This window comes from Macrosteles quadrilineatus, unplaced genomic scaffold, assembly GCF_028750875.1.
Source record: "Macrosteles quadrilineatus isolate MER2022 unplaced genomic scaffold, UCM_ALF_1.0 Scaffold_9__3_contigs__length_116548681, whole genome shotgun sequence".
NCBI lineage: Eukaryota > Metazoa > Arthropoda > Insecta > Hemiptera > Cicadellidae > Macrosteles > Macrosteles quadrilineatus.
Genome location: NW_026542602.1, coordinates 109,861,670 through 109,885,098, shown reverse-complemented (window position 1 = coordinate 109,885,098; position 23,429 = coordinate 109,861,670). Strand labels below are relative to the sequence as shown.

Below are 23,429 nucleotides of genomic sequence, written 5' to 3'. Positions count from 1 at the left end.
TTTTGTCTTTTTTTTACTGCAATACTCAAGACTTTTAAAACAAACCCTTTTTTGCACAGGAAAAAAATCCCGTCCCGTCCCGAAAATCGGGAAGGTAATACAAATCCTGTCCTGTCCTGTTCCGAATTAAAAATTCAATCCCGTCCATCCCTACTTAACGGCAAATAAGTTTTAAATCTTTGACTTATTAAATTTTTTGTTTGAGTCCAAGGGATTATTAATTGATTGTATTACACACATTTTAAATGTTGGTTTTACTTATCTTAGGGTCAATATGGTCTTTCTGGGGGTAGTGGGTTAACCATGGGTTAATCTATGGCAGGGTGTAAAAGATAAAATAATAGTTTCAACCCACCTTCAGATATACACCCGTCTTCGTCAGCTGGTATTTGTAGGCTTAATTTAGTTGCCTCCACATCTTCCATTTGAAGGACTAACTTTAGTATTAAAGCCACCTGAAATATCAAAAAAATTAATCAATAACATTATAATTTTGGCTTTAATAAAATCCAAAACCATATTTTACTGTGTGATGTGTGTTGTTGACTAAATGACAGCGTTTTTATCCTATTTTAGGTTACTTTTTATAATTTTCTCGGTCTGTTTTGATAGTAAAATTAGAGGAAAAGCAACAGTTAACAAAATAAACAAAACAAATTAGATACATAGATGGACTGTTGGTTTCGCAGGTGAAAACCAGTTTGTGCATGTTTACATGAACATCGAGCCTAGGCGGTGACCAGGGCCGTCCGAAGGGGGGGCAGTCTGCCCTGGGCTATGTATTAACATAGTATTAAAATATGCAAATGCGACTATAACTGGGGGGGGGGGGGGGGCACGACCACGTTTGCTCCGGGCGCCGACAACCCTAGGGACGGCCCTGGCGGTGACCATCTCACCTTTTCCTATTGATTCCTTAGAACTGGTGCTACTCGTTCAAAATTGAACGATATGTATTAATCAAGAATTAATGATCACACAAAGTTTACCTTTAGGTTGTGTTGCCAGGTTCATGACGTTATTGAATTTACAGCTCGATGCATTTCACCACTATGTGTGGTATCCTCAGGAGCACAATTAAAATATATTAAATTAATATTAAATGTTTATTAATTTAAAAATATATATATAGGCTATGGATGATGTCACAAATAGTGGTGAAATGCATTGAGCTAAAAATTCAATAACGGCAAGAATCTGGCAACGCAACCAAAAGAACTCTTCCAAACCAACCACAACCAAAAGAAATCTTTCAGTTATATTGTTCTTGAAACTGGGAATACCTAAATAATTAATGATACATTTTAAATATTGATAATATTGACCAACCTTGTGCCTACTGAGACGAAAATCATCTCCACACAGTTCAAAGGCCAGAGAAATCATCTCGCTTTGTGTGGTTGAACGTTCAACCATCAATACTGCAAGTAGGTACTCAGCAAAATCAACCTGTATACAATCATGCATCAGTTTATAAAAATTGTACAGATGGAGTCATTCAAGACAAACAAAGAGTTGCTACAGTTTCTCAAAAAAACCTGGTTTGTTGTGGTTAATTCAAATTCAAAAAATTCCATTGGCTATATCATATGTAAACTCAAATTAACTTCCCAAATGTCGTTCGGCTGATTTGGTGTTATTTTGTCAAATTTTTCAATATATGACGTCATTTTTCGTGACAGGAATCCTCGTCATGCGCCGCACACGTTTGGCTGCCATGTAGAACTGACGGACCTGACACCAAAAGTAATCCTAGTTTGTGTTGTAAACAGTTGTTGTCCGCATCTCATAGTTCATCTTCAGTGAGAAAGTCATCAACCCGTGAAGAATTAGCCATAACCATTCACTATTGCACAACACTTACCTCATATAACACACTAAAACACAAAAACATACACACAAATAACAAAAACCGTGCGTGACGGGAACGAAACCACCTGAGGAAAGACATAGGACATAGAGCCCAACGAAAAACAACATCCTCTGTCGATGGCTCAGCTCATATCTAGGCAATAATTTTGTAGTGGTGCTTTGACGAGTATACTCGTCGCGCGCCGCTTGGCAACGCCAGCGATGACGAGATTACTCGTTACCCGCATTGAACATATTAAAATAGCTTATAATAGCTGATGTTGAGCTTGAGATATGGTACTAGAGAGTACACTGTTCTGAATTGGGCAAAATACATTTCCCTGCAAATAATATAACTGATGTCAATAACAACTGAGAGTAAATACGGATAAAAATACAGTAGGACTTTCACTAAAATATAATCAAAAATCATTCAGATTTTAAAAGTATGATACTGCCAAGCACTCACATACAGATTTCTACCATCAAAATACTCACTATCCAAAATCTAGTGTCTGCATTTTTATCTCGATACCTCTGAGAATCTATTGAATCTGTTAAGAATACTTCTCCTTTCCAATGACTATCATTTTTTAGCTAAATAAACTATGGATATTTTGTAAAAACTCACCTGATTCTTATCATCAGGACTGAGAAGAGCGAAGAGGTCCTTCAACGCAGGGTCAGTAGGTGAGACTCCCAGCCTCTCTGCGAAGGTAGAGCAGTCCACTCTCTCGTCACCTTTGAGCAAGTCAGGGTCATCTGACACTAGCTTTTCTTCTTTTTGGTTCCTTGTCAGCCTACAAAATAATTTTTATTAGACAGATCAAACTCAACATTTACAGACATACATAAAGGGTGTTTTTTAAACGCAGCCCAAATTACAAGTATTGTGAGAGACTCTTAAGCAACGAAACATGCTTATTTATGTTGGTAATCCCTGTTTTCTTTAACTTCATTGTCAATTAAATAATATGCATTGCTGCATACTTATTTATGAGGTTTTGTGTTATCAGGGGTTTATTGTAAGTAAGAATCAACGTGTTTTCGCAAACTCAAATTGTGTATGTATAGAAAGGCATACTTACAGTCTTCACAATTCTGGTTATTAAGCACTACGGGCATTTCGGAGATAACTCCATCATCGTGTGCGTAGTCATCATATACACTAAACTGAGAAAAACTGTATAATGACTACGCACCCGATGATGGAGTATCTCTGAAACGCCCGTAGTGCTTAATAACCAGGATTGCGAAGACCTTTAGACCTTTTATTGTAAGTAGCCTTTATATATTTAGTACACGCAATCTGTCTCACTGAATAATCATCTCAAATAGAGTACCAATACGTACGTAGGTCTAATTTTTTTTTTCTACCGTTCCGGATTCCTTAAAGTTTTTCCAAATCCATAAATATTTTCTATTCATAAGGTACTAGATTCACACCTGAAAACCAAATTTCAATCCTTTTTTTGGTAAAAGAAAAACAAAAGATTTACCTTTAACCTAACCTACTAAATACGGTACATACTTTTTGATACTGTATTGTGAAAACACCATGTTGAGTTTTTTTAATAACAATAAATTCCCAATAACACTAAACCTCACAACTATGCACTAATGCATAATTGGCTGATTGGCAATGACGTAAAGAAAATAGAGACACCGAGACACCAACATATGAGCTTGTTAGCGAATTTCCCTAAAGGGGAAGTAGCTATTACTGTAGGTCTCATGGTAAGAACTGAGCCAGAGGGACCGATTTAGTTTTTCATTTTCATGTCCCCAGAAAGGCTAAAAACACAATTCGTTCAAATTTTTATAATATATGCATATATATGTGAACGTAAATGCGATAACTCGAGTAATTTTTGTTCAATTTCGATGAAATTTACTTTGAATGTGTAAGGCGGGATAATCTTTAATGAGTTCGTGAACCAGCATGATCGGATTTTTTTGTTGAGCTCTCATTTGGTTTCAATTATAGCAATCCAGTAGCATATTCATCCTTTGCAGATTTGTGTTTTCGGTTTGTTTAAACAAAGAGCAAGAAAATCCAATCCTTACGTTCAAGTAGGTTTGGATGGTTCTGGTTTTTTTCCAGTTCTAGTTTTACACCATTACTAGGTATATCTAGTTTGAAAATGAAAATAAAAACACTAAAAACATTTTAAAATCTAATTTTTTTTCAGCCAAAGAGGTATTATGGAAGCTTATGCCACCACATCCACCTCAAATACAGCCCTTCACATAATAATACAGTAGTTGAAGCCTATGTACTCACCCTAGTCTGATCCTGCTCTTGACGATGCGCAAGACACTAGACGAGCGAGGTATCTGGAGCTCAGAGGCCTTAGCGACCAGTTGACAGTCGTCGTATGTGTACTCCACCGTGGGGACACCGAGCGCTCGTGCCATTAGCTGGCGCACATTCTCAGCATACAACTTGGGGTCTCTGCGCTCTGCCTCGCTAGGCTTGTACACAGGTAGGAACTCAATCTCACAGTTGCTATGGGGCTGCACTAGCGTCAGCCACATCAGCTTCAGTCTGTAAACCACAGAAGTGTGTCAACGATGCCTTTGATAATATACACTAAGATACAGTGAAGTAGACATTTAAACTTATAATTTAAAACATCTTTATTCAACCTTGTACAACATTATGGGCTTAAGTGAACCAGCATCAACATTCTAAGTAACAATAACACAAGTAAACATACCTAACAATTGGTATGTATAGCTAAATTGATGAAAATAAAGTAAAAATCTGTCTAATTATTACAATAAGTAGGGAATTCAGCCACAAAATAAAATGCCTGGGTTGGTTAAATAAAAACCATCTTCAAATCTTTTCCGAAATCTGATGTTTTTCTACGAAATTATAACCATCATTATAACATTGACTTACAACACTAATGTCCCACTGCAAACCTTGTTTCTCTTGACATCACAGCATACAATCGAGACAACTGTATTTGCTATTCCATTAAAGTCTGTATAATTGTTAATTATTAGACTAAGGAACCACTTACCTAACAAAGAACTTAATGATAAACTATTTGAATATTTCTCAATAGTTAAGTTTTAAATGCAAATCTAATGCACTGATTTTCCTGATTTCTGAAAAAAATATTTCCTGCAGGACAACTTACGCGCCAGGTCCCTGCCAAGTCCAGGTGACAGTATCGAGCTTGTTGGGGTATCTCAGGATCACTGGCTGCACAGGAACACCCGGGTAGAACGCTCCGGGCTTGAATGTGATCAAGCACGACCTGTTGGTGCATGTCCCCTCAGGGAATATCAGCATCTGTAAATATTTGCATTTAGTGTCTCTCTCTGACTGTGGAGAGAAGTAGTCCCATTTCCATGTAAAATTTGTTACCGAGTAGATTGAAAATTAGCAAATTTGAATTGTCAGAGCGTGCTTTTGTCAATTATTGATTTGTGTCATACACACATACATAATCATGCTAAACTAAAAGACTACTTTTCTGTAAACCATACCATCTTTTATATCACATCAAACAATATACCAACAACTAAAAGAGAAAACAGAACTTTTACAGTAGTATACTCTAAGCAACTGCTTTAACATCGGCCTTTTTGAATGGAATAATCAGATACAGCTGGTTCATAAAGATGTGATGTCTAATCTAGTATCCAAAAGTCGATGATGATACTACATCAGAATACGAATGTCATTATGAACTAGCATCTGGATCACTGGATCAATCAAATGTTGTATAGGTTACCTATTTCCTCAACTGAGCGAAATCACAGTTAAAATGTTAATCATAAAAGAAAAAAAAATATCAATTGAAAAGAAAATCCAGCTACAAACACTCTGCAGAACTCAAAAAAATTACTTTGTATTCAAAGCAATAATGGTAATTGCTTTTAATAAAATATTAAAATAACCATTTTGGATTAGAACTATTTCCCTAACCTCTATAGTTAGTTGTTTTATAACAATTTTGTGGAGATTAAAAAAGAAATAACTTAATAGAATGAAGCGTTGTTGTACGCCTGGCGAGCGATGAAGCGATGAGTGGCGAGCGAAGCTGCTCTGACATCAAGTCTCATTTAGTTAAATTTGTTGGTGGCCACGATATGTCTGAGTGATGCGCGACAATTAAGGACACCACCAGATGCCGCTCATGGTTTCAAGTCCAGACAGATTTTTGCCAAAACTCTGCTTGCCACCGAGATGAGTCGTGCTTCCAATTTTGTTGTGAACCTACACTTCTCTCACATATCCTCTATCTCAATCTGCTCAAAATTTAGTCAAAAGTAGGGATGGACATCCTCATGTATTCAAAGGAATTCACTGTCTTCCCTATCCTAGAATTAGATGGTGGAGTTCCTCAAACACCCTTCCCCTCTTGTCAATCGGTTGTACCCCCATTGTCTCATACGCCTCTTATTGAAAAAAAGTGTTTCTTTTACAGACAATATTGTCAGATATAATAATAATAATAATAATAATAATAGATGCATATGCTATGTTGTAAGCTACTTTGTTGAGGTCAGGGTATTGGGTATTCTCTAAGTAACTGTGCTTGTTTAGTTTACCTGAGACCAGTCCAGAGGTGATGTCGCTCTGTCTATGATCTGCTGGATGGTTTTCTGTCGAGAGTGGGGATCATCTCGCCACACGTACACTGGCTGCGTGAAGTTGATCAACTCTGTTGAACACAGAGAATCATTAATGCAAAATACATTCCTAATCAGATGCAACTGAATTAATTTAATTTTTAATTACAGTATACACCTTCTTGTTCGGGTTTATTTGATTCAATGACCAAACTGTCTATGATTCTCACATTTGTACACATGTGCCGCTTTGTCTGTGGCAACGAAAAAAAAGACCAAAAATAAACAGTTTGGTGGTAACTAATCGCATATGCTGTTATTGCTGTTTTTTAGTTGTTTACTAAATTACTGTAACTTATTAGTTTTGGCCATGGCCACAAAGAGTGTGTGGTTTGAAAATTTTCTTTTAATTGTGTATTAAAAACAAAAAAGGTTCAGACTTTTTTATGTTGGACAAGTGTTAAGTTAAATGGCGTCCAAACGAGAGATTGTCGACTGTATTTTAAAAAATTACTATCATACTACACACATGCAATAATCTTAAGACACCAAAGTTGAATTTGAATAGGCTTCATGAGAGAAGCAGAGCTTCAACTGACCATTATTGTGAATGTAAGTAAATTTGATGGCCTGATTTGTTCTGCAACTTCAGTGCAACATAGATTTAATCTGCAAGAAGTAGTTCATTGGAATTTCTAGTTTGGTTGACCATCAAATCTGATTGCTAGTTGAACAGTCTTTCAGCTGGACCATTTGCCTGGTTCTTGTTGAAATTTTAAGCGTGAAGCACACAATATATTTAATGTACATAAATACGGAGTTGCTGCTGCCTGAGAAATATATTTTATCTTTTGTTTTCCAGACAGATGGACTCTGAACTATTCGGTTTTCACATATCAGACAATAGAAAATACTATTGGTTATCGGCAGGATTTGAACCCAGAACCCCAAGACAGATGCCCACGCTCTCTCCACTGGACCAACCGATCCTCTAATACTTTACTTTATCAATATGTTACAAATTGATTGTTTAATAAATCTTGCAGCATGTCTTACAGGTGGCATTGCATTGTTTGTACTAAATTTATTGGAGTATATGACATTATTTTTCCTTTACTGACATCAGGAAATAAAACAAAACACAAGTTTGTATACCAATAATGTTATTTACGTTTGTTAGATTATAAAATACAAATTATTCAAAATGTACTAGTTTATTTACTTTTTTGTAATTTATATATAAATATTAAGTTACTGAGGGTGTTCCTATACAATTTATTTTTTTAGGTATGTTAGATACAGTAAATCATACCTAAGTAATACCAATACCCAACAGATTTATATTAGGTAAATTGTGAATACAGTAAAAACATAAAGTAAATAAATACATTTAATACAAATGCAAGGGGTAAGGTATAACATCACTTAGTAAACACTACATCTCTATATACTCCTGTATAAATTTTTTTTGCTATTTGGAATTGATAAAAGAATTTCCAAATAAATCTATTTTTATGGTCCATAATAGCTGAGACTGTGCTATAATAGTGCAATGCATTTAAAGTTAATTTACAATTTGTTATGGACTTGATTTCCTAAACAAACTCTTCCCATTTTCATGTGACTTATGGTTAATTTCAGATTATCGATAAAGATAGTATTGGTCACTTTGCAAGCAAGAGGAGTATCCTTACCTCCCGAAATGTAGTCCAGTCAGAACACTTACTGTACAAAAAGCCCATAAACTATATAATTAAAATATAATGGTGGGTTTGCATTAGTTGTTTAACCTTTTGTTCTGCATAAGTAGAACACACAGTAGATAAAATATAAAAACTAATTAATTTAATTTTAATAATATTGAGTTGTTCAGCAAATTGACTGCAGCTTTACCTATAGATATCTTATTGGCAAGTTTGCCTTGATAACAAGTATTGGTATTGGTGTACAGTTTTTGCGTTTTCTGTGCCTGTGAGCCTGTGTGTGTCTTTGGCCCATCCAAGTAAGCCTGCTATCCCAGGAACTATCCTTAAAACCTTGTTTAGCCCCATACCTTTAAACATCCTCATAAAATATATTACGATGGCTTAGCTCAACTATCGATTCTATTCCCAAATCCACCACCACAAAAACCATAACACGTACTGCCCATGAAGGGGTGAAGACCACTCTCTCGTCTTGCAATGATGGAAGGGAAGCCAGTGACATAGCAGATTCCTGCGTCAAAGAAGGTGGAGTGGGGGGCGATGACTAAGATTGGGGCTTCATGGCGGGGTGCCTGCCTGCCCCGCACTGAGTAGCGCATGCCCCCCGCGTAATACGTCCAGCAGCCAAGCCACGTCACCAAGTCTCGGATCTTGCTGTAAAACACTAGTCCTTACAAGGGGCATAGCAGGGAAATATCATTCGGTTTTAATACATTATCCATGGGAATAATCAGCAGAATTGATATAATTTGAATTTTAACTGCCAGAAGTTGTTTTTACATTCAGAAAAATAGACATCAATTTGATAACAGAAAATTAACTGTTAAATAGAAGACATTTTGCAAGATTATAAGTAGTAACGTCCACACTTATTAAATAAAAAAATATCAAATCTTTTTAAATGTGGCCCAGGATTATAGTTTGCAAAATTTGTATTAGTTTGAAACAATCAAATTGATTCTCTATCCTTCCTCTTTTTATCAAATTTATCCTCTTCCAAACGTTAAGAAGGAACTTTGGTACCCTACTAATTTGTGTATTAACCATGTAATCTTTGTTCGTGACATGATCAGGAAAATAGATCAGGTTACAAACATGAACTGTAGTAAAAATGGAAAATGGTAAACTTGCTTTTGAGATTACATTAGAACACCAGACATTTAAATGTCTAAAAAAGATATTAATCTAGAATCATAATAAAAAAAACTGCAGAAGTTCAAGGATAACAAATATGCAAAATGTGCTGTAATAATTAGATTGGTGTACTTGTTTAAAATACTACTAATATAAAAATTACTTGGCAGTAAAACTTCTTAATTATTTTTTCCATGTAATCATTAGATTTGTTTCAAATGGTTGACAAAACATCATGGTAATCTCTAGCTCTGTTTGAATCACCTTTAACAATTAAAATAAAATTTAAAGACCCCTTTCACAAGTATCCCTACATCGCAAGTCATTCACAAGAAATAATGTGACTAAGGTGATTTGTTCTCGTTTAAGGCATTGAGGCAAAGGTATTAAGGCTGTTATAGATGTAAGTTAAAGGTGATGGGAGGAAGATAGCTTAGCTGATTATTATGTTTGATATTCCCTGAGAATATAACAAACCAACCACTCAAAACCAAAAGCAGGGTACATATACAAGTACATGCATAAGTTATTTTCATAAAAAATACATAAACATACTCTATCTTTATCCTAAAGTGCTTTCAATAATTTGGTTAAACTGTTAAAAACAAACATTAAAAACTGGCCTCATAGAAATGGCTTTGAAGTTACATTGAACCTAAAATTCTCTCAGGTTGTTAAAGTAATACAACAAGGACATAAAAGTGAAATATGTTATGCATTGGTTAATAATGATATGATCATGCTCCTGCCAATAAAGCATGCAAATAAATGCCACGAGGGGTCAAGCTTTTTGTGCATGATTATTGAAATCATAAGTTAATATGGTTTGTGAGCAATATTTCCTAAAAAAATACAATTGTGTGAAATATTGTATACAAGATTCTGTTGATAAAGGAATAATTCCTGAGAAACCATGTAAAAATTACTATCTATATAACATGAATTCAGGTATTCAGTTAATTTTATTTTAATGCAGAATAGATGGTTATATATCAAATGGAAGTACAAAAAATACTTCAAATAATACTTGTAATAATATATTTACACTTATACTGTTTACTTACAAGGCGGTAAATACATTATATAAAAGAAGGCAAGTGGTGATCGATTTTGATTGGACACTACAATCATCATCAGACCCAATAGGGGAACCTTCGCTTGTTCGGTTATACAGCCCTCTACATTAGATATTAGATTAAAACCAAAACTGAAAGACCAGTAATTAATTATTTATACTTATGAATAGTTTTTAACAATGCAATGCCACCATAACACAGAAAAGCCGGAAGCTATCACCACGTTAATAATTAATCATTTAAAAGTTGATAATTAGTTGTTACAAATATGTCAAGTAAAGTAGAGTCTCTCTTAATCCTGTTGAACCCAATGCATATTTAATTGATTCCATGATGCAATTTTACTCATCATTTAATTTTTTATTAATCTTATGAGCACAATAAACTGAATAATAAAACAAATTGTTTGGTGGACACACACACACACCCACACACAGAGTAGATTGAGGAATAAGGATGGGTAAAAAGTAGCTACTCATAAAGAATCTAATAATCATTCTATTAACTTTCATATGAGACCTCCACTATTTTTCTTTGGTAGCCTCTCCCACCAAACTAGACCGCCACAGACTGGTCAACTGTAAACCCCTCATGAATTGCACACTAGAACTGGCCGAGACAGGATTTGAACCCACAACCTAAGGTGCTGTGTCCTAGGTTAGAAGACAAAGCCTTATATCGCACAGCCAATAATTGTAATTGTGGTCTAACACACTAATAAGACAGGAAACAAAAAAAGCCAAACTGGTATCTACTTCTAACCTTAGCTCTGGGGCTGCTAGTGTCAGGTTTTGGTTTTTCTTTCTGCTATTGTTGAGATGTACTCTTATACTTGTAAGTGGAGGTTTGTGTATTTTACTCTTACTGACAGATATATTGATTTTTAGACTTAAAGGGTGAACTCTTGACACATTTTAAAGGTTGACTGAATTACTAGGTTGTCAACTGAACATAATATTGTCCAGGATGATTTTAAAATATTATTTGTTTTTTAAATATATATTTTAAATGATTGGCTATTCTTATTGAAGAAACCTCTGAATAAAACAAGTCTCATGGTTGCACCAAAAAGCATTGCCTAAATCAGTAGTACATAATCTTGTGGCAGTTATTGTAAATTTGAAATTTGGTGTAATAGAACTGGCATCATCTATTCAGAAGAACACTGTATTTAAATTAGGGTTTTAAAGTCAGCTAAAACTCCTTATCCCTCAACTAAACACTTGTATATAAAGTACACTTGTACACACAAAATTATAATATGACTAATCAAATATCTACGCAAACACTTTTTACATCATCAAACATGACATAGTAATCATGCTTGAAGGCTACCTGGTACTATGTGTTTATGTGAACAGACTAAGCAAATAAAAGTATAGTAACTTGAAAAAACTGTTATTATTACCTAAAACAATATTACAACTATTGTTTTTAACTAATAATCCTCTAAAAAGTTGCATTTAAGTAACAAGGCATCATGCATATAAAACATAAAAGAAAATATACGTACAGTAGTAGTTATAAACTGTTAAAAAAGGTCAAGGTAGGAAGATAGCTTTTGGAAAAACCGAAATGTATTGGCACTAAAAACTGTAAATAATTTTAGCTGGGTTGCATATCTTTTATGGGCTCCAAAAAGGCTCATTAAGTGAAAATTTTACATTTTCCTAGATCCTATACCCTGCAAAATATAGTTCCATGAACACTTGTTATTATATAATGATAGTTAGGGTATGTGTTTTCTCTGACAAAATTTTAATGCTAAGCCTTAAAGTACCTCTCTAAGTACTGCAAAGGTTTAGAAGTTGCAACTAATCAAATTATATTGTTAAAAATTTAACTGCTTCTATAAAAACTGAATCCCTGAGATTTTGTCTCGTGCAAGTTTTAACATAGTACATCCATACATAAATCGTATTATTACTTATCAGTGTTCTTTTGTGTATTGAGCACTGCTTTCTAGTTATCACCCAATTCCATATATTTCCAAAATGAATCCCTGCTTCTCACAAATAATACAAGAAGTTCTACTATATGATGTATACACAATCAGATTAAACTGATACAACCTATATATGTACAACTCCTAACCTCAGATTAGCAGATAACACAACAGACTACATAATCAAATAAACACCAATTCAGCATACTTCCAATGAAGGGCAATTTAAGGTTCTCCGCCTTGGAGATGATAGTGACATCCTTCATGTAGATGATGGGGAGGATGTCGAAGAAGGAGGAGTGTGGAGCTAGAACAAGCAGGGGAGCTCGAAACCTCGAAGCCTTCGATCCCTTCACCCGCAACCAATGGAACCCCCACCAGAATAACATGAAGCGCATAGTGGACGCACACATGCTTCGCAGGACCCTGTGTTAGGTTAAATTAAGAGAATGTTAAAGCAGGATCGTTAAGTCATGCAGAGGGAAATGTTAACTAAAGCTTTGACTATGAATCAATGTAGGCATTCCATTCTTATTGTTAAAATTGTCGCCAGATTTAAATTGCACAGCCAATGAACATAGTTGGGTTGAGCCACCCACAGTGTGTGCTGATGTAAATGACTGATTTCTGTTGATTACGCCAATTATAAATAAGCCAAATTGAATAGCCAACTTAATACCTATAAATTAGTTTGATTTTATTAAACTTATTTGCGGATTCAAAATTTTTACATCAATCACAGAGGGACATTACGATATTTAAATGTTAAACATGCAAATATAAAAATAAGCACATGCAAAAAACAACAAGAATAAGAAATATTATAGAGCAAATAAATTGTATACCACATCCAAATATTACAGTTATCATTATCATAACCATGTAACACTCTGCGAGTAACTATTCTTTTTTAATAACTAATTTGCTCCAGCTGCCAATAATGATGTGATGTGCTGGCCAATAATGATGTGATGTGCTGGCCAATGTGCTGACTTTGAAGAGTAGATATTTACACTTACATTTTTGATTATTTGCAGTGTGTAAATACATTGAGTATAGCAGCTGGAGGATACATTTTATTTCACTTCAATAAGAGCGCCAACATAATTCTAATAAGAATTTATTTAATTTTGTTTTATGAATGCATATTTTGTAATTGATCAATATTTGTAGCATGCAATACCGTAGGATATTTAGACTAAGTTATCTGTTGTAATAGTAACAAATACAAATACTTGAAATTTAAGTTAAATTTGAAACCCAAACATTTAGTAAGAATAGTAATGTAAACCAAACCTTGGAAAATAAGAGTCCTTGAAAATAGTTAAAATAAAATTATTTGTAAATAACATGAAGTAGTAGCCCACACCATGCAGAAACCATGCCTTAGCTTAGACACCAACACCAGCTGTTTGTTTTGTGCTCAGAAACAAACAGTAAATACCCCAGCCTCAACAAGCCTACATCCTAAAAGAATTTCCACATGCCTATTGCCTAATCTGATTTTCACTCAAATATTTATGTCAGATTTATTTGTTGTCTAAATAACATAAGGTTTAATGAGTACTCAGGTTTGCTGCAACAAGAAATGCAATAAAGTGTGTTTTTAGTGAAACGTTAATTGCTTGGTATGATATAAATAAACTTAAAAAAATATCATATCAATTAAATATAAAATTATCAAATTTAATCAAAATATAACAATACAACAAACAATAGAGCAAACTACAACAGTCTACTTACTCTCCATAAGAACAACATAGAAATTTTAAGTTTACAGTTTTTTTTTTCTCTGCAACCAATAAGCATATAACAAAGCTTCAACTATAGACAAATAGAAATATAGACCGACAGCAGTGCTGCGGTTAGCAAAAGTTCTGGCGTCTACCGCTGGGAGCGCCGTGTAGTTACGTAGCACGTGCACTTTAACTACACAGCGCTCCATCGGTGAATGGCAGAACTAATGCTAACCACAGCACTGCTGCCATATTTAAATTTGTCTATGCTTCAACATAGGTACTAAATTATTTGTTTTTGTAAGCTATACAAAATGTTTTTAAAAATAATTTAAAACAATTAAGAAAATCCTGTATAATTGTAAAAAACCAACCATGAAATATCTTTGACTTTAAAGTTTTCAAAAGCCATAGCATATTTTTTACAGCAAGCCACAACATACGTTACACACGAAAACGTGTTTTGTGACAAGATAATTGTCTCATCAAGTTGATGTACTGTAATTTTTGTAAATTGTTGAATACACAACAACGTTTTGGCAGTATCCATTTCTAGCTTTAAAACCTCAACTGGTTTCTGAATAGTTAAGAAACAGTTAGTTTTCAGCGACTAATTTTCTCACAAATTCAATAACATTAAGGTGTTAGGAATCGATAAAACAATTCCAACAAAAGTACTGTTGCAGCTCTTGTATAAATAAATAATGTGTTCTTAGAAACAGTTATGATCCATTAGGTTATTAAGTTTATTTTGGAAGAAGGACAAATACGTTTGTTTACTAGATAAAAATCCATCAACTTAAAAAAGTGTCAATAAGGGTATACTTTCAGAGTGTTTACATTAAGTTTTTAATTACTAAGTAGTGGATAAAGCTCAATTTTGATTGTTTCATCAAACATGATGACGACCAAAAATGTTAAAAGTTTTATTGAGGGTTTGATTTTAAGACTTAAAGAGATTTGCATTGATTTTTTTGAATATTTTCTCTAGATTAATGAAAACACCCAAGCCAAACCATTGTTTTGATATCTAACAAAAAAACGAGCAATTGAAAAAGCTTCGATTGTCCTATACTAATTTAACTATAGTACAATAACAGATTTAAATTTGTGTTTAAATACCGTCGCCATGGTGAAATAGGTCGTTCTTGTAGGTCTTTCTCAGAGAGTCCGAACAGTCCGATGCAAGCGAGCAGCCAGGCTAGTATCAGCAGCCCTGCGATGATGGCGAGCCGAACAGGCAACACCACAACTGTTAGGATACCAGCCTGTCAGAGAAAAAACAACTAGAGTTAGGCAAAAGTAAATAATGTAAAAGACAGTTCTTTATAAAAATGTTAACTAAAATATTGTTTGTATAGGACATAATCTATCACCGTAGTACTCATGGTAAGACTTGGACCCGGGACCGATTTCCTTTTTTGTTTTGAGGTCCCTACAGACCAAAAACATCATCCGTTCAAATTCATATTCCTTTAGCACGATAACTCGAGCAAAATTATCAGATTTTGATGAAATTTGATATAAACTTGTAAATCTACATTTATTCAAACGAGTTGGCAAACCGGAATGATTGGACTATGGGAACAGGTGTTATTGGGGAGTTTGATGGGGTAAAAAATTGGGGTTTCCCATTTCCCCCTAAAAACATAAAGTGTTGCAAATTATTTCTAAACTATTTTGTAGAGCTTACTAAAAAAAATAATTTAGTAAATTGAAGCGTTATCATGTGCCTAATGGTTACCGGTACGGAGAAAATTAAAAAAAAAATGTTAATGAAAAATTCCCATGTTATTCTTATGGAGAATTAGTAAATTGTTGTAATTTGCTTACCTACTTATGATATTTCGATAAATTTTGGAAAACGTATTTATTTCATACTAAACTATTAACATTTAACATACAAAAAAACCCCTCCCTTGTTGCAGCAAACCTAAAATACTCTACTATACTAGCTTTACTCTACTGTTCTACTATACTAGAGTACTCGTTAAACCAATGATACCTATTTAAATAGAGAATATATGTGATATTTTTAAGGAGATATTTTAGAGTAAATCCAATCAGGCAAATGGAAATTCTCTTAGTCTGCAGGTTTGCTGTGGCGAGGGTATTTATGGATTATTGTCTACACAATTATAACACCGAATAAGTATTGTAGTAATGAATGATACACTTAGTCGTTTCTTGTAAGTCACTGGACACGGCTTGACTTTCTGCTGACTTTTACTTTCTACATCATGTCAGGAATCAGCACTTATCGAAGTTTGACATATTTTTTAGCAAACGATTAAACGATAGCAAACTAACTACCAAATTAGTTATCAATTGTTTCCTGATTGATTCACAGGGTTTGCTAACGGTATTCATGACCAAAAATTAAGTATGAAATAATTAAAAACAACAAACGCTAAAACACCGAATTTTGTATTTTACTCAAATGCATCCACAGTATTTAAGAATTAAATAAGAATTAGTTTTAAGAATTAGATTTAAGAATTAGTTGATCCAATTGACAGTGTAAACTCTATTTCATAACATGTCCTTAAAAGTTCCACTACACTTCAGCACTGATTTAGCCAACAGTATAAAGTTTAGTCAATACAAAGAAAAAATAAAATCTCTATCCAACAATCAGTTGGTGAAATATGATTTGCTTTAAGATTCAGGAAATCGCAACCTCTAGGAAGAAATTTTCATATTAATTCCATCGTTCAAAAATCATAAAAAACAAACAGATAATCACAAAATTTATTTAAACCTACAGCTTAAAATGTAATCAAATCCTTAATCCTTGTTCTGCTCCATGATAGATTCTTCTAGATATAATTTTTGATCAGAGGGTTTTGATGATATTTTTACCTACACAGGCTTCTCTAGATGTCTTAGAATCAGAGAGTTGTATTTAAACCATCAATACAAATTTTAAGTTTTAGCCCTTCAAATATTTGTCATTTTATTCTTCAAAAACTTCTCGTTCTGTCAATCGATAAACGTCAAATTTTTTCTCAGAGAATCATCGATTTTCCATTTAGTTGTCAATCAAGCTATCAATTGTCCACCTTCTATCTAATTGTTCCTTCCAATGGAAGGGAAAAGAACAATAAGATAACGGGTGAACATTTGATAGCTTGACTTCCACTGTTGTTCTGCCTTCTGTCCTAAAACAGATTCCCAAGTGTATCAACGAATCAGACGATTACAATGGTATCAAACAAGTTGTGAAATTTCCCCCTACTTAGTTCTTATTCGGTTTTTTCTTAGTCTTGGACCCAAAGTGTTCCTGGTCCACCCCAGGTGGCGCAGTAGGAAGTCAGAAGTGACTACAAGACCCAAGGCCGCTTAGTCGATGATCTCGTGTTGTATAACAAGTTCTCTCCATTGCCAAGGAGATGGTAGAAAAAACAACCTTCAACCTGTTACGGTCCTTACTCACGTGAGAGGGTATTGGACATTGGTTGACATTGTGTTATACGTACTATTGATTATAGACATTCTACTTCGACGTTTAAGTTATTGGCAGCTGTTAACAAAAAGTTAGTTAAATTGAACTACTGAAAGTATTTTTTTTGGAACGCCATTTTAATGGAATGGCGTTTTAACATTGCCATTTTATGCTGTACATCTTATCTATACAGTATAAGGATTTACTGAATCCAAATTTTAATTCAAATACAATATAGTATTATTAGCCTCGCGCAGATCGTACTAAAACTGTAAAACTTCTATTTTACATTTTTAAACCCTTCGAAACTTTGATAATTTACATTAACATGGAAATAGAATGGATACGTATAGTCAAATATTTTACAGATCATCAAATAATCTGTTGATTCGTTTTGTTGAAACATTCACTAACCTTCAATTTTGAAGGCATTTCAACCTAACTACAATATTACCTACTACAATATGTTTTGGATATACTCTGTAAGGTAGACACTCCCTCCAAACCAATGTTAAGGTTGTAGCCGTTATAGGCAATTAATTTAAGTTAGAGTAGCCTATAGATTCCTTCTTACTTTTCGTCCGCGGCATGGTATGTAGAGTACGATATGACCGCTATTTGTTTCTCGCTAGCCTTAACAACTTCAAAACAATTACGACTAAATAAAACGGTTTATTTGTAAAATGATGCGTATTTTTTGGTATTGTAACCCAAGAGTTGGAAACACTGAAGAAGTTATCTTAAAAGTTTAAAACATAAGTAGTAGAGGAACATTTATTCGAAAACAGCGCTCTCAAGCGTAACCTAACGTGAAACTCGCATCAAAGGCTTCAGTTCAGATTTTACCATAAGTGAGATGTCTACTTGATACGCAATGATTATAGTCATGTCTTTAGTTTTCTTTCGTCTTCGATGTTTTGTCACATTTAAACACATGGCCCATCACGGAAAGGACGTTTGCCAAGGAGGAAAGTTCGCTCGCCAAACACATTAAACCAACGACATTAATAGCTCGCTTTCTTCCAAAAACTGTCTCGAGGAGAGGACAAGAACTTCAAACTGGTTTTGCCGATTTACCGTCATCATTTAGCTGCTTCGCCGACTGTTTTGCTATAACGATGAAGTGGTTTGAGCTAAATACACGGGCTACTTTAATATAATTTAGATTAATTTTTTATACTAGTAAAAAAATTGACATTCTAACAGGACGATCACAAATACTATTGGCATCTGCTATTGCAAAATCCATTTAAATCCAGGTTATAAATTGAACCATTTGCCCACTAAGACTACGGTAGCCCCCCTTCTTCGTTATATTTTTACACATGGCACTTCAAAACCAATCAAAAACAACATTTATGAATGTGTAAACTGTAACAATTCTCATCAATGTAAAAAGAACACACACAACATTTATAAAATCCAAATCACAGATTAAGTTATACTGTAAATTATTTTCTGGTCCTCCTTATTTAAAATATTTGTGTAATACATTTATACGATGAAAAAAAAAACAAAACAAAAAAACCATGGAAACAATATAACCAAGGTCAGCAGTCAATAATCATACGCTTCAATTGATAACCTTTGACTTATTATACACACACACAACCGGTCACAAGTATTTTTTAATGATGGCAGCATTATGTTAAGCGTTGGAGTGCAATTTGTCCTTTTTTTAAAGACAGTTATAGGTTTTACATACGTCAAATAGTCAAACGGCTTAATATTGTTCATCAGCATTGTTTCGTTGCGAAGACAACATTTTCAAAGCTTGCAACGAAACATGTAAGCTGATGAGCAATATTAAGCCGTTTGACTATTTGACGGAGGTATGTAAAACCTATTATTGTCTTAACAATATAGTTTTATCAATGAAAGAGGCATTTTGTTCAGAGAAAAAAATCAAACATATTTACGGGAAACCAGTCTGAAACAGTGTATTATTTGGTTATATCCCGGGATTTGAACATGTCGACTTACAACGAAGTCCGAGACGCTAACCTCTAGGCCAGAAACAAATAGATGTTTTTATGATTTTTTTTTTATTTTAGTTAAATTTTACTTAACTTTAACTTATTTAATATGCCAATTAGATTAACTACTGTATTGCAACACACAACAACAACAACAACAATATCTGGATATCTGGGTGGATTTGGTACTCGCATGGATATCAAGAGGTTGAGATTTTAACCCTACGAAAAGTCAGACGCTTTTTGGTGGTTAGAAACGTGAAATGGTCAAGAACCACCATGAATGATTTTGGCTAAAGACCCACCTACATCGTTCCTAGTCAATAATTGCAGCATGCCATTCATTTAAACGCACATTCAATTCGATCATACACCCAACGGCCACGACACTTTTCACGCATTTACACTGAATCATTGTATCTGCAGCATACCGACTTTACAGTGAAAGCTCCTTAGATCCTTAGACACTTTCAAGACAATGAGTCTTATAGTGAACGATTAAGTTTACGAGCAATATCTGGTGAGTTGGCTCAACTCAATAACCTAGATGAAGCAGCGTTAACATGGACTAGAGAGCTCAAAATTGAAAATTAAATATTAAATGTGTCATACAATATCTGAAAAGAAACTATGACCTTACGCTTTTACTAATTCAAGAGTCATCCCAAACTGACTCTACTGAAAAAGACTATATTTTACTATACGAATACGTAGATGTTAAAACTGAACAACAACAAACTTAATTATATTTAACTAGCTGTGTACCCGTTCTACGCACGGGGATCTTATAATATTCAGTTGAAACCTTCTTATATAAAGAACAGCAGTTGGTTTGCATATTTTAAGATATGCTGGCCAAACTATTATACATAGCTTCATTTTATGTTGTTTTTTGTTGTTCCGGATCGGTATGACAATCAATAAAAGGTTAAATTACCTCTGTGTCTGCCGGTCGATCCTATAACGGTAGGCTTACTTTTATTTTTACTATCTGATCTCGTTTGCATGGCTCAATCACGTCCTGGTTGAAGTTCGTTCGCTACGCTCACTCACCTGTATGTTGGAGCTCGTTCGCTGCGCTCACTTTCCTTCAGGTTAGCTCGTTCGCTACGCTCACTTGCCTTCAGGTTAGCTCGTTCGCTACGCTCACTCGCCTCCAGGTTGCAAATTAGCTGTTGTCATAAATGTAAAAGAAATAATAGTGCTAGTGCTGCACCCTGTTGGTAATCCTTGTAACTTTAATGCTATTGAACATCACAGAACAGAACCAACTTGTTTAATTGAAACAGCTGTTAAGATTCAATAATTTCATTTCTCATAAGGTTAACATGGGCTTCCAGAAATTCCACGTCAAAAATCGACAAAAACTTGATTTTCAAGGGTTTACTGTTAAATATCTAACTGTCTCATATTCGATGAAATACGTCTAAAACCATCTCATATATGTATAGTATTTGGAAAATAAGTTTCAGGCGGGACAGTGCTATAGTTATTGAGGAGTAGTTGTAATAAAGTGCGTATTTTAGCGTTACCAAGAGAATGACAGATAGACAGACAGACAGACAGACAGACAGACAGACAGAAATTGAGATAAGGTTTGATTCGGTTTCTCTGACCTATGAAATGTAAAAATAACCAAAAAGTTCATTATTCTAAGCAATGTACAGACAAAACTCTAATTTTATTTATATAGATTAAATTTGATATAACATTTTACAATGAAAGTGCCAAATGAATCAGCGAAGCCATAATTGCATTCAACGCAGATATTGTTGCGCAGTGTGTGGTAACATGAGTCTAGTATCGGCATTCAATAACAATACAGGTCAATGTGAACACACGAAACGCAACTCAATCACTTTCAACAAAGAAACACGCATACACTGGCTCTATGATGTGCATTGACTTTTTTAGGAACAGTTTAAAATCACATACACGTTTAATGTGTCACTCGAATTGTGTAAAATGATCACCTAAACTCAACGTACAAATCGATAACAATCAACCATACAGTAACAAGAAACTTAACAAGTTGCAGGGTGTTTAACAAGTCTTAATTTAGAACTGAACACAATCAAACAACCATAAAAATAAAGTCGTTTATAAGCTCCAACGGTATAAAATGTACCAAAGCCGAAGAGGACCAAAGACCTAGAAAAGCCACAACATCACGGAAGTATCACAATGACGTAATAAATATGATGTATTTTTTAGAGGTACAGACGTTGAAACGTATTTTGGCACTTTAAAGTAATTCCTCGTTACGTCATTCGACCTTTAATGAATGGATTTAGTAGAGCTATACGTAATTTCATGAAGGGTATAACGGTATTACAATTATTGATACGATGACAAAGAAAACCACGACATACGAACAAAACCCTTACAAGAGGCTTTAAACCCCATAGTGTTGTAGTGATAAATACGCAAGGGAAGAATAAAACATCTTTCCACACCCCTCTGCTATAACTAATTATCCCGTGCAATCCAGTAAAACTGTATCTGCAATTTGCACAAATAATTTGACATTTGGTTTCAGCAACATTAGCAACGCTGCAAGGTGCGCACAGTTGAGTGCAGTGCAGTGCAACAGTTACACCGTTGCAATTGCATACAAGGTGCACCCCACACACCGGCCTACCCTGACCTATACTAGGATATACGATAGGATTATGGGGGTCGGAGAGATCATTTCCACCAACATTTCTTTTAAAACCATCCTTGAAACAAAGGTTGATTCGCCGTCCTGTTAGCTAGGAAAGTAATACAGTTTGTTAAACGAGTTTAAGGAGTGGCATGTTTAAATATAAAATAATACTGTTTTGCGATGGGCTCAAATATAATCACGGATCGGTTCATGGCTTAGATAAAAAATTTTTTACTTGAATAGTCGTTTAAAATATAACGTAGGCCAGTAGGCCTACACCCATTGCATCGGTTTAGCTCAAATTGCATTTTTTCCATTGCAGTTTAATATTGAAGACAGCATTAGTTGTGACTATTGAATTTAGGGATGAAAATAATTATTTACATACATTTACATTTCCAAGACACTCTATTATTTTTCTGTTTGGAATGACTGATTTGTCGAGTCGCAAATACGTATTAGTACATAGATTTTCGTACATTAATTAAATAAAGAGGATAATTTATTGAATGTATTTCATGAAATAAAACAGTCACGGTTTACGTCAAATTGTAACGTACGAAAACCCAGGAATAATATACGTGCGAGAACTCCATTTCTGGAGACCGGTTGGTGCAACAACTGTATTTTCAACTTGGACCTTTAACGTTATATCATTGATTAGTCAATGGTTATATCAATTACACGTTGACTGCATAAAAGTGTGTTGACAAACATCAGCTCGATGAGTGGTATGCTATGGGTAAAGTTAGAAATTTAAATAATATTCTACCAATTTAAAAGTCTTGTTACAATTCCACAATATGACGAGGACATACAAAGACAAAGTAAACTTGATACTGGATATCAATAGTTGTATCAATAGTCAAAAGTAGTATTATTATATAGTAGGTGGACTTCCACGGTCAAAGAAGACAGCCTTGCTCGTCAGGGGAACGCAGCGATTTTATCTGCAACGCATCCAAAACTTCGTATTTTAGCCAGTTTAATGACGAGGTCACCCTTCAAAAAGTTAGCACGTAACCTATACAATGATGAATCGTAACAATGCAAGATAGGCTAAATGAGTAAGATCGAAGGTCACACAATCTTTAACAAACTTCATCTGAGGTTTTGAATCTAATAAGCTTGAAAGCAAAAATGAATGTTTGAAGACTCGATAAAAGATTAAACATCTTGAGTGCATTACCGAGGTCGTAATCTTCATATCCCTCGCCAAAACATCTGTTTATTCCTCTCCTCCTCTACATTCATTACACTTGACCTACCTCAACAAGAAGCTTAGAGCTTTAGATTCGTGTTTTCCATTTGAAAAGTAAA

At 34.4% G+C, this 23,429-nt stretch overlaps 1 protein-coding gene across 2 annotated transcripts in view; it reads right to left on the bottom strand.

The window, feature by feature from the left end:
- Positions 1-23,429, bottom strand: part of LOC129004231 (lysophosphatidylcholine acyltransferase 1-like) — a 49,123-nt gene that overhangs the window by 1,092 nt on the left and 24,602 nt on the right. Inside the window, exons 2-9 of one of the 2 annotated variants that reach the window (XM_054432719.1) lie at positions 15,164-15,309; positions 12,514-12,731; positions 6,424-6,536; positions 5,004-5,158; positions 4,136-4,399; positions 2,483-2,651; positions 1,330-1,449; positions 356-455 (exon numbers count right to left, since the gene is read on the bottom strand). In XM_054432719.1, the coding sequence (XP_054288694.1) occupies positions 356-455; positions 1,330-1,449; positions 2,483-2,651; positions 4,136-4,399; positions 5,004-5,158; positions 6,424-6,536; positions 12,514-12,731; positions 15,164-15,309 (1,285 nt within the window). Of the gene's footprint in view, positions 1-355; positions 456-1,329; positions 1,450-2,482; positions 2,652-4,135; positions 4,400-5,003; positions 5,159-6,423; positions 6,537-8,589; positions 8,805-12,513; positions 12,732-15,163; positions 15,310-23,429 lie in introns of both variants that reach the window. The other variant, XM_054432720.1, reaches the window with a different exon arrangement.